Here is a 15,280-nt window from a genome sequence, read left to right as displayed (position 1 = left end):
CAGAGAGTCTGATGCCATAGGTCTGGGGAAGGGCCCTGGAATCTGCATTTTAACTTGCCCAGATGATTCTGATGGAGGTGAGCCACAGACTGCACCTTGAGAAATACCGACCCAGCGGGTAACAAGATAAGCAATTACAATGAAATGTGATAACTGCTACAAAGGGGCCATCCCGGGTGAGTCAGGGAAGGCCTCCCAGAAGTGCTCTTCAGGTCCAATGCCGGGGGCCACTGTGGTTACAGATGGGCCAGCCTTTTGATTCACTCAGTAGATGTTTCCTGACAAGTAATATGGAGCTTGAACAGGCCAGTGCTAAGGACACTAAAGAAAACCCTCAAGGAGCTCACAGTCAAGGCGATGGCCTTAACCCTGGCTGCCTATCGGAATCACCTGGGCTCCATCCCAAGCTAATTGTATCAGAATCTCGGAGGGTGGGCCCCGGGCCTTAAGATCTATTTGTGAAACTCCCCAGACCTAACAGCACCCATGCCTGAGAACCAGCTGTTCTAGAGCAGCGGTTCTCAAAGTGTGAGCCACGGCATCGGCACCACCTGTCACTTATTAGAAACGCAGATTCTCAGATCCCAGTCCAACCTACTGAATCAAAAATTCTGGAGCTAGGGGCTTCCCTGGTGGTGCAGTGGTTGAGTCCGCCTGCCGATGCAGGGGACGCAGGTTCATGCCCCGGTCTGGGAAGATCCCACATGCCGCAGAGCGGCCAGGCCCGTGAGCCATGGCCGCTGAGCCTGCGCGTCCAGAGCCTGTGCTCCGCAACGGGAGAGGCCACAACAGTGAGAGGCCCGCGTACCGCAAAAAAAAAAAAAAAAAAATTCTGGAGGTAGATCCCAGCAATCTGTGTTTTAACAAGCCCCCCACTGCCCCTCAGGGTTGACGCTCTTCCATAAAGTTTGCACAGGGCATGAGCCCCAGTTTTGGCTGTATGTTGAAATCACCTGTGGAGGTTTAAGTACTACTGATGCCTGGGACGCCCCTCACCGCGTGTTGTGATTTAGGTAGTAGGGGACTGGCATGGTCCTCCAGAGAGCTGCAAGCAGCCTGGGAGCTTCTTAGCGTGCAGCCAGTTGCAGAGAGCCGCGGGCCCCGCAGCGGTCCTCAAACTAGAGCAAGCCCCAGAATGCCCTGGAGGGCGGGTGCAGACAGAGATGGCTGGCCCTGCCCCAGAAGTTCTCATTCAGTCTGTGTGGCATGGGGCCGAGAATTTGAAAATTTTACGTTTCTAGTAAGTTCCCAAGGGATGCTGCTCTGCTGGTCTGGGACGAGCAAGTGAAGAGGCACAGCACAGCCTGACAAAGGTCTGGGTCCCGCCTGCAACAGGATGGGGCATGGAGGGGGCGGGGAGACGTCTCCCTAACTCGCACTTCTCAGCCTCCTTCTCCTCGAACTCTAGGCCCCCATTGGAGGATTTGCTTCATCCCCACTGTGGACCTTGTGTTACTCAAGGTTACATGTAACTAATTTTTGCTACTATATCCCAAGGTTAAACGCACTGGGTGGGGAGGGAGGTAGCAGAGGACTGATTAGGTAAATTTAGGTTCAACCATCCAATGGAATACTGCGAAGTCCTGAAAAATTAATGCAGCAGCTCTATATAAAGGGATTGGAAATGACTTCCCAGATACGCTGTTAAGCCATAACCACAGAAAAATATGTACACTGTGCTCCCGTTTAGGAAAAAGGAAAAGAATGCATACATCTATGTGCCTGTGTTTGCACCAAGTATCTCTGGAAAGATGCGTGAAAAACCATTAACAATGGAATCTCTGGGCGGAGACTGGATGGCCCGGCAGGAGGAAGACCTACTTCTCACTGTGCACCCTTTTGCTTTTCTTTCCTTCTCCCTTCTTTTTTTTTTTTTTTTGTTTTTGGTCAATAGCATAGATTACTGTCTCAAAAGTAAACTATTACATTAAAAAACAAAATAAAACAGCCCACGATGAACTCTTTGGTGACACCAATAAAACCCTTTCCTGGGTGCACCTGTTGGGTCGCTCTGGGACTGTCACATCACAGCCTGGCTGGGCAGGCAGGCCTGGTCCGCAGGTTGGCTGTGAGCTCTCTGACCTTTCCTGGGAGCTCCTTCTCCCTGACCCTCTCAGGAGAGTCTATTTTTTTCACTTCTCCTCCTTTGCATTCCCTGGAAACATCTGGTTGAGAGCTCGGCAGAGGGAGTGAATAAAAGCAGCAGGTACCCAGGGCTCTGCAGAGGGCGCCGAGGAGGATCCCTGCACATCAGTTAGGTCCCGTGGGATCTGTCTGCAGCATGCTCGCCATGCAGGAGAAAACCGCAAAGGTCATTTGAAGCCAACGCAGGGAGGCTGCATCCACCGCTCTGGGTAGTACCAGGCAAGTGGTGGGGCAGGCACCAGGGACAGGCTATGCAGCAGACACCGCGCCAAATCCTGACTCCACCACCTGCCGGCTCTGTGACTCTGGGAAAGTCACTGACCCTCTCTGAGCCTGGGTGAACCAGCTGGCTGCACATTAGTACCTGTGTGTAATGTGTCTGGCAAGTGCTTAAGAAATATTTATTTCACGTCCCCAGTTCCCGTGCCCCAGCCTCAGGTAGCCAGACACAGTTAAGTAGGGACAAGCTAAACAATGAAGAGGACCGCCCCCAGGGAAGAAAAGGGAGCCTCACCTTCCTCGGAAGAGTCCTTCTCTGTGTCCACAGCCTTCGGGCCCTTGCGGATCCCTGAGGAGAGCAGGAGTTGTTAGTGTCTCCAATGCCTTGGACCCCATCCCCGCCTTAGAGGAAAGCACGGGACAGCATGTGAGCGCTGGCCAGACACAGCAAGCCCTCGAGTCGGTTCTCTAGCAGAGAGAGGCAGGATGGAGCAGTGGTCACAACCATGGACCCCGGAGGCAGAAAGATCAGAGTCCACGTTCCAGCTCTGCCCCCCAACTAGCTGCACACGACACGGTAAGTCCTTGAACTTCTCTAAGCCTCAGGCTCCTCATCCAGAAAGTGAGAACAATAATACCCGCCCCACGTTAAATCCTGGGGACAATGGACTTGAAGTCCATGGCACACAGCTCCTATGGATGGCTCACACCCCAGCCCCAGCACCCAGGAGATCAAGGCCATAGGAATAGTGCCTCTCTGAACTGGTTGCGAGGCTGGGAAAGAAATGTCTAGCCTCGAGGCAAGACATGCGGGGGAGATGTGTGGGTCTGCAAGGAGAGGCAGAAGGGAAGCTACAGGCATAGGGCAGGGGAGGCGGCGTGGAGTAGAAGGGCCAGGTTTCATAAGCAGGAGGGGCCCCCTGTAGGTTGTTGGCGCCCTTTAGACGCCAGCGCCTGTGTCCGTCAGACACACACAAGCACGCACACCAGCACGCCAGAGTACCCAAGAGGAGGAGGGCGTACCCTCCAGACAGGCCACATTCACACAGATTCGCAGAGATTTGGGGTCAACTCGCTACACGCTGGAAACAAGGTAAAGTTGGATGGAACTGAATCACAGGCACGGTGAATTAGAAAGAGCCTGTTCAGGAGCCCTGCCTGCCCCATCCATCACTGCCCCCAAGATCCTCACTGCCCACTCCCACCTCAGGTCTCCACCGTCCTACAGAGAAGAGCAGGCCAGGCAAGAAACCCTGCCAGCCGCATGGAACGCCTTCAGCACAAACCTGGGCTGGAGCCCTGTCTGTCCCAGAAACCGACGTCTTCTCACCCTCCCCCACCCAGCCAGAGAGCCTGACGCTACAGGCCCCTGAGCTGCTGCCACCAGCCTCGTCCTATACATTGACTGGTGGGGGACAAGAGACAGGAGAGGCCAAGACGATAGCTACAATTGTTACAAACCTCCCCGTACAGACTTACCCTCCACCTTCCTGAGAGACATGGTCTGGATCTGCAAAGATGTGGAACAGAGCAGGTTACAGCCAGCAGGGGACTCTGCTGTGAGCGGTGGCTCTGCCTAGCTCTGTGACGAAGGGACGGCCAGTGTTTCCATGCCAACCACTGGGAACTGGAGGGAGCTCAGAGTACTCTGCCCCAGCCCCTCAATGGCACCAAGGGTGAACAGCAGCAACCGAGATGGTACCATGCTCCACTTTCCCTTGGTGAGGAGACAAGAATGCCCCTCTTCAGAGAGGCACTGTGGTTTGAAGGGCAGGAGCCCCATGCAAGCAGAGGCGGGCAGGCACACAGGCAGTGCTGTCGGTATAATTGGTGGAAATCAGCCAGGGCAAGGGAGGCTCCCCTCCTGCGATGTGGGCATCTGAGCTGAGTGCCCCGTGGGAGGGAGGAGGCATGATGTGGACAGTCACCGACTCTCTGCTCAACCCCTCTTTTCCAGGAAGTGCTTCCTCTTCCTCCTTCCACATAGTTGCAGACAGGACAGCCCCTTGTAGCAACGAGTCCCCCACACCACAGCCAGGTCTGGGCAGAGAATTCTGGACTGGTAACGTGTGAACTCAAGAGCTCCTGACAGCCAACTGGTTTGAGTTTTGGTTGTCACTGTTTATTTGTTTGCTTGTTTGTCTTGCCATGTAGGGCAGACATGGAGTGGAAGCTGACCTTCAGAGTAAAAGAAAAACTCGAAGCGGCTACAGAGAGAGGAACAGAGACACACAGCAGAGGAAAACTCCTGACTGCACTCATGTCTCTGGTCCCAGTTCATTCCTAGACCTCGCTGCACCCCTGCCTCGAGCTCTCTGAGACACGCAGTCTACCCTTATGACAAATCCCCTCTTCTGCTTAGGCTTGAGTTGTTTTTCATTACCTACTGATGAATGACTCATCCAACGTCCATTTCTAACTATTCCTCCTTTGCTTACCTCTACCCTAGAAAGTATAAAACTAATTATTCCCTTTCTAACCTTCCTTGCAACTATAGTTGCCCATATAACACAGTTTTGAACAGTAAAATATAAGTAGAAGTCTTGGGAAAGAGCCTTTTCATCAACTGCTTCCACTGGATATGACTGTGATGGTTGGGGATATGGCAGCCATCTTGCAACTATGAGAGTCAAGCATGAGAACAAAAGTCAATATGCTGAAGATGGTAATTAAAACAAAGAAAAAAAGAAAAACGAAACAGAGTCTGGGTTTCCAATGGCATAATCTTGCAGCTAAACCAAGGCCACCAACTGTCACCTCTTTTGGTGCTACAATAAAAATAAACCCCTGTTAACCTATTCTGCTATGTTTAGCCAGTGGGTTCCTAACTGAAACATGTGCAAACAAGAGTTCTGGGTAACATAAGGAGGAAACCTCCAGACTGGACCTGAGGCGGCCACAGCTGTGAAGAGTTAAGTGTGTTGGGGGAGAAACAGTAAAAAGAAAAGCATCAGGGCCACGGGTTAATAAGATATGTTGACGGTGAAGTATAGCTGGGAGAACAGACGGCACAAATAGAAAGAGGTACAGGAACAGTGGATTAGACAGTGACAGTGGGTGCTCAGCCCAGGGAAGCTGTGTGGAGGGTGGTATCAGACCCATGGCAAAGGACCTGAGGCCGCAGGAGGGCCCAGCTGGGGACAGATACTCATCTCCACCGACCTGGGGCTCAGAAGGAGGAGCTGAGCCCAGGCTGGGCAGAGAGTGATCTGCATTAGATGAAGAGTCACAGGGGCCAGTCCTAGGTGAGGGTGCTTAGTGAGTGATGCCTCTTCATCACACTAGTTTATCTGACAACTTCATCAGAGGCAGTCAATTTATGAAAAAGAAATTAGTTAAGAAATGATGTCTGAGGACACAGTGAAAGGGGGACACGCTTTGCATTCCACCTGCCTGGCGAGGGTTGAATCTCACCCCTGTCATTTATAACGTGCCCCGTGTGGACTCGAGTGAGGCACTTGACTTCTCCTGCCTGTTTCATCATCTGTCAAATGAAGATGGGGAGAAGGTAATATCTACCTTGAAGGGCAGCAGTGAGGCTTCCACGGAGGGATAAGCAAAGTATCAACCAGGTGCTGGCCCTCACACGGTCTCTGGTGGTACCATGAACCCACTAACACTGGACAGCAGGCACGTCTTCAGCATCTTCATCACTTCCTGCCCCTCAAATCTGAGGACTCTTCTGTCTCCTCAAAGAGTCTGACTAATGAGGCTAGTGCCGGTAAGTCCAGAAGAATCTAAGGAAATCCTCGCAGGGAAGAGGCCTAGGGCTCCAGGTCCTGGCTGGGAGGAGGGACACACCTACCATCTCCTCCTGGGAGGCGATGAGCCTGGTTTGTTCCTGGAGCTGGGCGCGAAGGGCAGTGATCTGGCGCTGGGCCTGGATAGCTGCTTTCCTCTGATCCTGAGACAGGGAGGCCTGGAGCCTCTCGTTCTGCTCCTGCAGCTGGTGGCACAGGATGGTCGGTCAGTCACATGTCTGCAGGGACCTCTGAGTGCCCAGTGCCTGCAGGGCCTGCACCTGTAGGCAAACGCTGGTCGGGGTTTCACCTGAAGCAGGTGGAGTGTCTCCAGACCGGGGCAGGTGGCTTTCTAACAAGACTGACTTCCTTCCCATTTGAGAACATTTCAAGTGGTGTCTGAGAAGTGAGAATTGAATGCAGGCCCCTAAGGTCAGGGCAAAAGGCTCCCTGTCCGGTGTGCCACCCACTGAAGGACAGTCAAGTTGAGGCGAAAATGATCAAATGGATGTTTTTAGGTGAAGACAAAAGGTGAAGGAAATGCCGTCTAAGAGCAGAGAGAAAATGACACTGTTTATTTTTGCATAAAGAACCTCTAGAAGAATACAAGAAAGCAATAAAAGTGGTCACCTGTGGGGTGGGTGTCGGGGACAGGGAGATGGAAACGGAGCAGAAGTAAGACTTTACTCCATGTACCTTAATATAGTTCTTCTGCTTTTGGAACAAACTTGAATGCATTTCCCATTTTTAAATGTTTCAAATAAGATAAACCCATCAGATGGGAATTACTGGAACGGGGGGAATCCATCCTGCGCCAGACTCAGACCTAAGCACCTTCACCTTCTGAGCTTTCCGCAGCAGAACCTGAGGCTCCTGTTGAGGAGCCTCCTCAACTTGCCTCCTTGTCAGGGACATTTTCAGAGAAGCTGTTTTCTCTGCCCTGAGGCCTGCTGCTCTCTGCCCACTGGTCTCAGTGTCTGAACCCTTCCATTTGAGCTGCCCGTGAACTACCACTGAGGTCCACAGCCACCGGGGTCTCTCCTGGTTGGAGTTTCAAAGGAGGGCCCAAACACAGAATGACCAGGCAGCTCTCTGAGTTTTTACAGCACCACCCTCCTTAGAGCACCTTACGGGGTCACTGCAGAGGAAACCACAGAGAAAGGATGTGTTGGATTCAGAAGAGAAGGCCCAGAGGCCCCTGCTCCCTGCCAGGGAAGCTGCTCTCTGGGCGGCCGACCCCTCTGTGTACTGATGGGGGTCAGCAGCCAGGAACAGTATCAGCAAAAAATGATTTTCTGCCAACCAGTTCAAGGGGTGGGGGCTGAAGGATGGGGAGCTGAAGGATGAGAGGAGGTCGTGGAAAACCAGGCTCCCCAAAACGGTCCAGTGAGACCTACCTCTCTCTTCTGAGCTGCATGCTCTTCCTGCAATACCTTCATTTTTCTCTTCCATTCTGTTTTCTGGAAAAGATTAAATGCTTATCAAGTGGGCCCCTCTAGATATTAAAATATACTATAAAGCTACACGAGTAGTAGAAAACCCAGACAAAGATGGGGAAAAAATGGAATCTTAGTCTGGGGGAAGATGGATTATTGACAAATGGTGTTCAAACAAGTAGTTAACTGCCTGAAAAAAATATGAACTTGGATGCTTATTTCATATCTTAAACGAAAATAAATTCTAGGTGGTCAAAGATTTCAACTTAAAACATGTGAGTGACGTCAGCAAGATGATGGACCAGGAGGTTCCAGCTCTCAAAACACCCACAGATGAGACCTTTATGGGAGCCTGGGAATCCAGCTGAGAGGTCCCAGCACCTCGGTGAAGCAAAAAAACCCAAGAACAGACGCACTGAAGAGGGGAAGAAGAACAGCTTTCACCTCACCTGTGTCACCCCTCACCCAAGGCGGCACAGCTCAGTGCCAAGAGAGACCCACTCAGCCCACCATCTCTCCCATGGGGAAAGTGAGAGCAAGTGAGCACCCAACTGCCCCAGCCTTGAAGGATGCTGCCCAGGAGGCCCACTTCCGCCTCACCCCACCCAGAATGGAGGGAATCAGCACAGCTGACTCGGTTTTTGGTCCTGGCACACGGATCTCAACACCAGCTTGAGATCCTACTGGCTAGCTTGTGCACAGTGGAAGGTGTGGAGGAGGAAAAGTAAAAGTGTAGACTATTTGTATGCAATCAAAGTTAAGTTGTTTTTGGCTTAAAACAGAGTGCTGTAATTATAAGATGTTTTATATAATCTAATACTAATCACAAAGAAAAAACCTGTAGCAGATATACAAAAGAGAAAGAGAAAGGAATCAAACCATACCGTGACAAAAAAATCATCAACTCACAAATGAAGACAGCAAGAGAAAAAGAAAGGGACAAAGTAACTACAGAACAGTCTGAAAACCATTAACAAAACGTCAATAGAAAATCCTTACCTAACAGTAATTACTTTAAATTTAAATGGATTAAATTCTCCAACCAAAAGATCAAAAGTGGCTAAATGGATTTTTTAAAAAAGATCCAACTATATGCTGCGTACAAGAGACTCAGGTTAGCTTTAAGGACACACATAGGCTGAAACTGAAGGGATGAGAGAAGACATTTCATGCAAATGGTAAACAAAAGAGAACAGGATACCTATACTTATATCAGACAAAATAAGTCAAAAACTGTTACTAGAGACAAAGAAGGTCACTACATATAAGGATCAATTCATCAGGAGGATATAACGACTGTAAATATACAGTCAGCCCTCCATATCCATAGGTTCCACATCTGTGTATCCCACATCCATGGATTTAACTAACCATGGATTGAAAATATTTGGAAAAAAGTTCCAGAAAGTTCCAAAAAGCAAAGCTTGAATTTGCCTCATGCTGGCAACTATTTACATAGCATTTACATTGTATTACAATATTTACAATGAGTTACATAGAATTTACATTGTATTAGGTATTATAAGTAATTAGAAGTAATCTATAGATGATGTAGAGTATATGGGAGGATGTGCAAAACATAAGGGACTTGAGTATCTGAGAACTTTGGTATCCATAGTGGGTCTGGAACCAATCTCCTATGAATGGATACTGAGGGACGACTATATACTCACCCAACATAGGAGCACCTAAATATATAAAGCAAATATTAACAGAACTGAAGGGAGAAACAGACAGTAATACAATAATAGTAGGGGATTTCAATACTCCTCTTTCAACAATGGATATATCATCTAGACAGAAAATCAATAAGTAAACAATGGACTTGAACAGCACTATAGACCAAGTGTACTGAACAGGCATACATAGAACATCCCATCCAAGTAGCAGAGTACACATTCTCCTCAAATGCCCAAAGAACATTCCCCAGGACAGATCACACATTAGCCCACAAAACAAGTCTTGCCATTTTAAGCTTGAAATCATAACAAGTTAATCTTTTCCAACCACAATGCTATGAAACTAGAAATCAATAATAGGAGAGAAACAGGATAATTTACAAATGTGTAGATATTAAACAACACATTCCTGAACAAAGAAGAAATCAAAAGAGAAACAAAAAAAATAACTCGTGACAAACAAAAATGGAAACACAACATACCAAAACTTCTGGGATGCAGCAAAAGCAGTTCAATGAGGGAAGTTTACAGTCATAAAATTTTACATTAAGAAAAAGGAAAGATCTCAAATAAATAACCTAACTTTATACCCCAAGGACCTAGAAAAAGAATAATAAACTAAACCCAAAGTTAGCAAAAGGCAGGAAGTAATAAAGAGTAGATCAGACATAAATGAAATAGAGAATAGAAAAACAATAGACAAGATCAACAAAAGTAAGAGTTAGTTTTTGAAAAGATAAACAAAATTGACAAATCCTTGGCTAGATTAAGAAAAAAAGAGAAGTCTCAAACATATAAAATCAGAAATAAAAGAGGAGACACTACAACTGTTATCACAGAAATGCAAAGGATTACAAGAGATGTCTATACACAGTTACACACCAATAAATTGGATAACCTAGAAAAAATAGACAAGTTCCTAGAAACATAAAACCAACCAAGACTGAATCATAAAAAAACAGAAAATCTGAACAGACAATAATGAGTAGGGAGATTGAATCAGTGGTCAAAAATCTCCCAACAAAGAAAATCCCAGAACTGGATGGCTTCACTGGTGAATTCTACTAAATGTTTAAAGAATTAATGCAAATTCTTCCCAAAAATTGAAGAGGAAGAAACTTCCAAACACATTTTATGAGGCCAGTATTACCCTTGTCAAATGCCAGAGAAGGACACTACAAGAAAAAAAATTATAGGCCAATATCCTTAAAGAACATAGACGCAAAAATATTCAACAAAATATAAGCATATTAAAAGGATCACACAACATGATCAAGTAGGATTCATCCCCAGGATACAAGAATGTTTCAACATACACAAATCAATACATGTGATACACTACATTAACAAAATAAAGGATAAAATTATATGATCATTTCAATAGATGTCGAAAAAGCATTTGACAAAATTCAATATTCTTTTATGATAAAAAAAAACTCTCATCAAAGTGTGTATAGAAGGAATATACCTCAACATAATAAGGGCCATATATATGGCAAACCCAGAGGTAACATCATACTCAACAGTGAAAGCTGAACACTTTTCCTCCAAGATCAGAAACAAGACAAGAATGTTCACTCTCACCATTCTTATTCAACATGGTACTGGAAGTCCTAGCCAGAGCACTGAGACAAGAAAAAAAATAAAAGGCATCCAAATTGGGAAGGAAGAAGTAAAATTATCTGTTTGCAGATGAGATGACCGATGACCTTACAAATGGAAAATCCTAAAGACTCCACCAAAAAAAAAAAGAACTGTTAATATAAACAAATTTGGTAAAGTTGCAGGATACAAAATCAGCATGCAAAAATCAGTTGTATTTCTCTACACTAAAAACAAACTATCCAAAAAAGAAATTAAGAAAACTATCCCATTTACAATAGCATCAAAATCAATTAAATATAGGAATAAATTTATCCAAGGAGGTGAAAGAGCTATACAGTGAAAACTATAAAACGTCAATGAAATAAATTGTAGAAGACAAATAAACGAAAAGATATCCCATGCTCATGGATTGGAAGAATATTGTTAAAATACCCATACTACCCAAAACAATTTACATATTCAAAGCAATCCGTATCAATATTTTAATGTCATTTTTCACAGAAATAGAAAAAAAAAATCCTAAAATTCATGTGGAACCACAAAAGACCACAAATAGCCAAACCAATCTTGAGCAAGAAGACAAACTAGAGGCATCACTTCCTGATTTCAAATTATATTACAAAGCTACAGTAATTAAAACAGTATGGTACTGGCATAAAAACAGACACACAGACCAATGGAACAGAATATGAAATCCAAAATTAAACCCACATATGTATGGTCAACAAATCTTCAACAAGGGCACCCAGAATACAAAATAGGAAAAGAATAGTCTCTTCAGTAAATGGTGTTGGGAAAATGGATATCCACATGCAAAAGCATGAAATTGGACCAATATCTTACACCATACACAAAAGCCAACTCAAAATGGATTAAAGACTTAAATGTAAGACTTGAAACCCTAAAAATCCTAGAAGAAAACAGGGACATTGATCTTGTCAATGATTTTTGGATGTGATACCAAAAGCACAGGCAACAAAAGCAAAACTAAACAAATGGGACTACATCAAACTAAAGTTTCTTTACAGCAAAGGAAACCATCAACTGATGAAAAGATGACCTATGAAATGGGAGAAAATATTTGCAAACCATGTATCTCATAAGGAGTTAATATCCAAAATACAAGGAACTCATATAACTCAACAGCAAAAACCAATCCAATTAAAAATGGACAAAGGACTTGAATAGACATTTCTCCAAAGAAGACCTACAAATAGTCAACAGGTATATGAAAATGTGCTCAACATCATTATTCAGCAGAAAAATGCAAATCAAACTACAATGAGATTATCATCTCATACCTGTCAGAATGGCCACTATTTTTAAAAGTAACAAAAGATAACAAGTGTTGGCAAGGATGTGGAAAGAAGGAAACATTTTACACTGTTGGTGGGAATGTAACTCGGTACAGTCATTATGGAAAAACAGTATGGGGGCTCCTCAAAAAAATTAAAAACCAAGAGAGTTACTCATTTTCCCAGGGGAATCTCCCATGTATCCATGAGGTATACATGTTAATAAACTTGTTTGTTTTCCTCTTATTAAAAAACTTAAAAACAGAACTACCATATAATCCAGCAATCCCACTTGTTGACTGATTCAAAGGAATTGAAATAAGGATCTCAAAGAAATACTCACACTCCCATGTTCATTGCAGCACTATTCACAATAGCCAAAATATAGCTACACTTACCCCCAGATTCAATGAGTTATGTACATTAAATATGCACAGCTTTTTACATGTGAATCGTACCTCAATAAAGTGACATGTATGAATGAATGAATGGATGAATGAATGAGCAAACACACTAACAAAAAGAAAACACAGGAATATTTTCTTTTTCTCTTTTTGGCCACACTGCGCAGCTTATGGGATCTTAGTTGCCTGACTAGGGATCGAACCCAGGACCCTGCCAGTGGAAGCATGGGGTCCTAATCACTGTACAGCCAGGGAATTCCCATGATTATTTTCTTTTTAAATCTCAGAGTGGGATCTGATCATTTTGACCACATAAACATTATTAATTTTGTATGGTCAAGACCATGATAAACAAAATTTAAGGATGACTAGGAAATAGGGGAAAATAGCCACAACAAGAGCAACAAAGGGTTGGTTAATTTCCATACGTTACACAAACTCACAAATTGGTAAGGATATCAACAGAAAAAATAGGCAAAGGATGTGAAAGAGTTCATAGAAAAAGAACGGCTTTTTTAAATGTGAAACTTGAAACATCAAGCAGTGGAAACTCTTCACCTCTGCTAGTTAAATGTTAAGCTCTTTCTTAACAGTCTTGGAGAGCAGAAGCAGGACATGATTGAATGACTGTGCCAACTGCCCTTCCTGGCCATGGAACTATCAGTGATACAGACCATATGTAACTGGACTGATGTAAGGTTCATCCAGTGGAGGCCAGGCCACCCCCTCCCAGCCCATGACAGCAGATTGTGCATGACCTCACATTAGTGACCTCACATTAGCAGCATGAAATCAGCCATAGTGGGAATATTTACACCACAGAAAATGGCAAATGCTACAAATCAAAGCTTTTTTAGTTCCAGACAACCGGTTGTTACGTATTTAACATCACACCATTAGACCCATGCCAAATATCTTTAAAGCCAGAAGACTGTCACACTTTCTAAGAATTGTTTTCAACTGGGTTGGAATCAAAATGAGGGCAAGGGTGTCCAGTAAGATACACGGCTGAATGTATTTTGAAAAAACTCCCAGGCAAATCTGACATTGCACACATTTATGTCACCAGCCTCACCTGAGAATCCTAAGAACCCTACTCTATGCTTTCATGAATTGGCAGAAGGTCTGAAAATATAGAACTTTGATGTCTTTCAACTTCCCTTAAACCACAGAGCAAAACCGACAAACTGTTGGAAGACAGCATGGTTCTCTCCTGGCTCTGGGAAGAAAGGCACGGGGCATCGGCTCACCTGAATCTCCATCTTCTCCTTCAGGCCCCGGAGCTCCTGAGCCTGGCTGAGTCGTTCCTCGGGCTCCTCATCCTGCAGGGACCCGAGGTTGGACTTCATCACCTTGTGGGACTGCAGTGCCTGCAGTTTCTGAAAAGACCAGGGTACAGTTTCATTCAGATGAACATCTAATCATGATGTTGTCTTTTATACCCGGAGCGGTGTCAGAAGGGCACACCTAACCCCAACCACAAAGCCCCAACCTGAACTCACTAGGTATCTGCATGCCTGCAAACATTCACACAAGTTCACACTCCCCTTCACTCGTGTTCTCCTGAGAGCTCAGCCCTTGCGCAGGAGAAGCAAATTCCCATGGAAGAACAGGATTCAAGAGTGTCATTTCCATCGCGCTGAAATTCTGCTGTACTTCAAACCCGGAACTTGCCTGACGGCTTTCCCATTTCTTCCTCAGTCTCGAATAGGCTGAAGAGAATCAGACTATCGGAGCTTTGAGGAGGGTCTCAGGCACTCCAGACCACTCCCTGAGGACTCCTGGCCCTCTTCCCACAAAGAAAAATCCTGGCTGTCACCAAGAAGGCCTGGCTTTTCACAACTTGGAGTCATGTCACCAACGCCTAGTGCTCCCCAAGCTAATAGTGTATGGTGTGAAGGAAAAGGCATGGAAAAGTGGATCAAAGACAAGGTGCCTTTCCACCCCCCTATGGTTATATTTTTAAATATATCACTACTGCAGTGACAAAAGCAATTATCTCCATCTCTATTACTATAACAAACTCATAAGCCCTATTCAAGCTTTAGAGAACAGTTAAGTCCCTGAGTTTAACTTCTCACTCTTGCTAATCTTTAACTCTTCTCAGTTCCTGCTAAAGCAATATTGGGTCCAAGTGTTAACCATTTCTAAACCCCTTGAATATTTTTGTAGAGTCAAATGCTTGATCAGATGTATGCACAACTTTCGGCCCCTGATGTGTCACTTCTGTCTTCACACTGCTGCTTATGACACACCAGAGAGCTGGCTTTCTTGGCATCACAAACCTTCGTGGTGTTTTCCTTTCAACTGGGGTAAAGTGGACTTACAGTGTTTTTCACAATCACTCTAAATGGAATCTTATCTGTTTCCCCATCCCCCAGAATTTTTAAAAAATAAATCAACAAGATAATTATCCAACGACACTGAGAATCTTGTATCCAGTTTGGTTCCTATACTTTAATAAAAGTGAAATAATAAAATGTCAGGTGAGAGGAGATGGGCGGGGGAGACACACAAACACAAAAATACAACAGAAGCCATCCTATAGGGGAAAGGCAAAAAAAAAAAAAAAAAGGATGTTCCAGTTTAGGACAGTGTGATCCAAGTTAAAAGGAAACCATGGATGGTAGTAAGAATTATGTCCTCATTTACCACAACCCAGAATTTCCTAACCAAAAGTAACCTTTTGATTTTTGAGGACACGGTTTATGAACAACAACTCCAAATTCAAATCAATACCTAGGTATCTAACGTGTC

General features: G+C 45.0%; 1 protein-coding gene across 4 annotated transcripts in view; it reads right to left on the bottom strand.

The window, feature by feature from the left end:
* DZIP1L (DAZ interacting zinc finger protein 1 like) overlaps positions 1–15,280 on the bottom strand; it is a 46,562-nt gene that overhangs the window by 9,934 nt on the left and 21,348 nt on the right. For all 4 annotated transcript variants that reach the window (XM_004278978.3, XM_033404094.2, XM_033404095.2 and 1 more), the window contains 5 exons: positions 13,774–13,902; positions 7,502–7,564; positions 6,170–6,310; positions 3,844–3,874; positions 2,660–2,713 (listed from right to left, as the gene is read on the bottom strand). In XM_004278978.3, the coding sequence (XP_004279026.2) occupies positions 2,660–2,713; positions 3,844–3,874; positions 6,170–6,310; positions 7,502–7,564; positions 13,774–13,902 (418 nt within the window). The remainder of the gene's footprint in view (positions 1–2,659; positions 2,714–3,843; positions 3,875–6,169; positions 6,311–7,501; positions 7,565–13,773; positions 13,903–15,280) is intronic.

The sequence above is a fragment of the Orcinus orca genome, chromosome 5, assembly GCF_937001465.1.
Source record: "Orcinus orca chromosome 5, mOrcOrc1.1, whole genome shotgun sequence".
Taxonomy (NCBI): domain Eukaryota; kingdom Metazoa; phylum Chordata; class Mammalia; order Artiodactyla; family Delphinidae; genus Orcinus; species Orcinus orca.
Note: the sequence above shows the minus strand (reverse complement) of the source record. Positions and strands in the feature narration are given on the sequence as shown.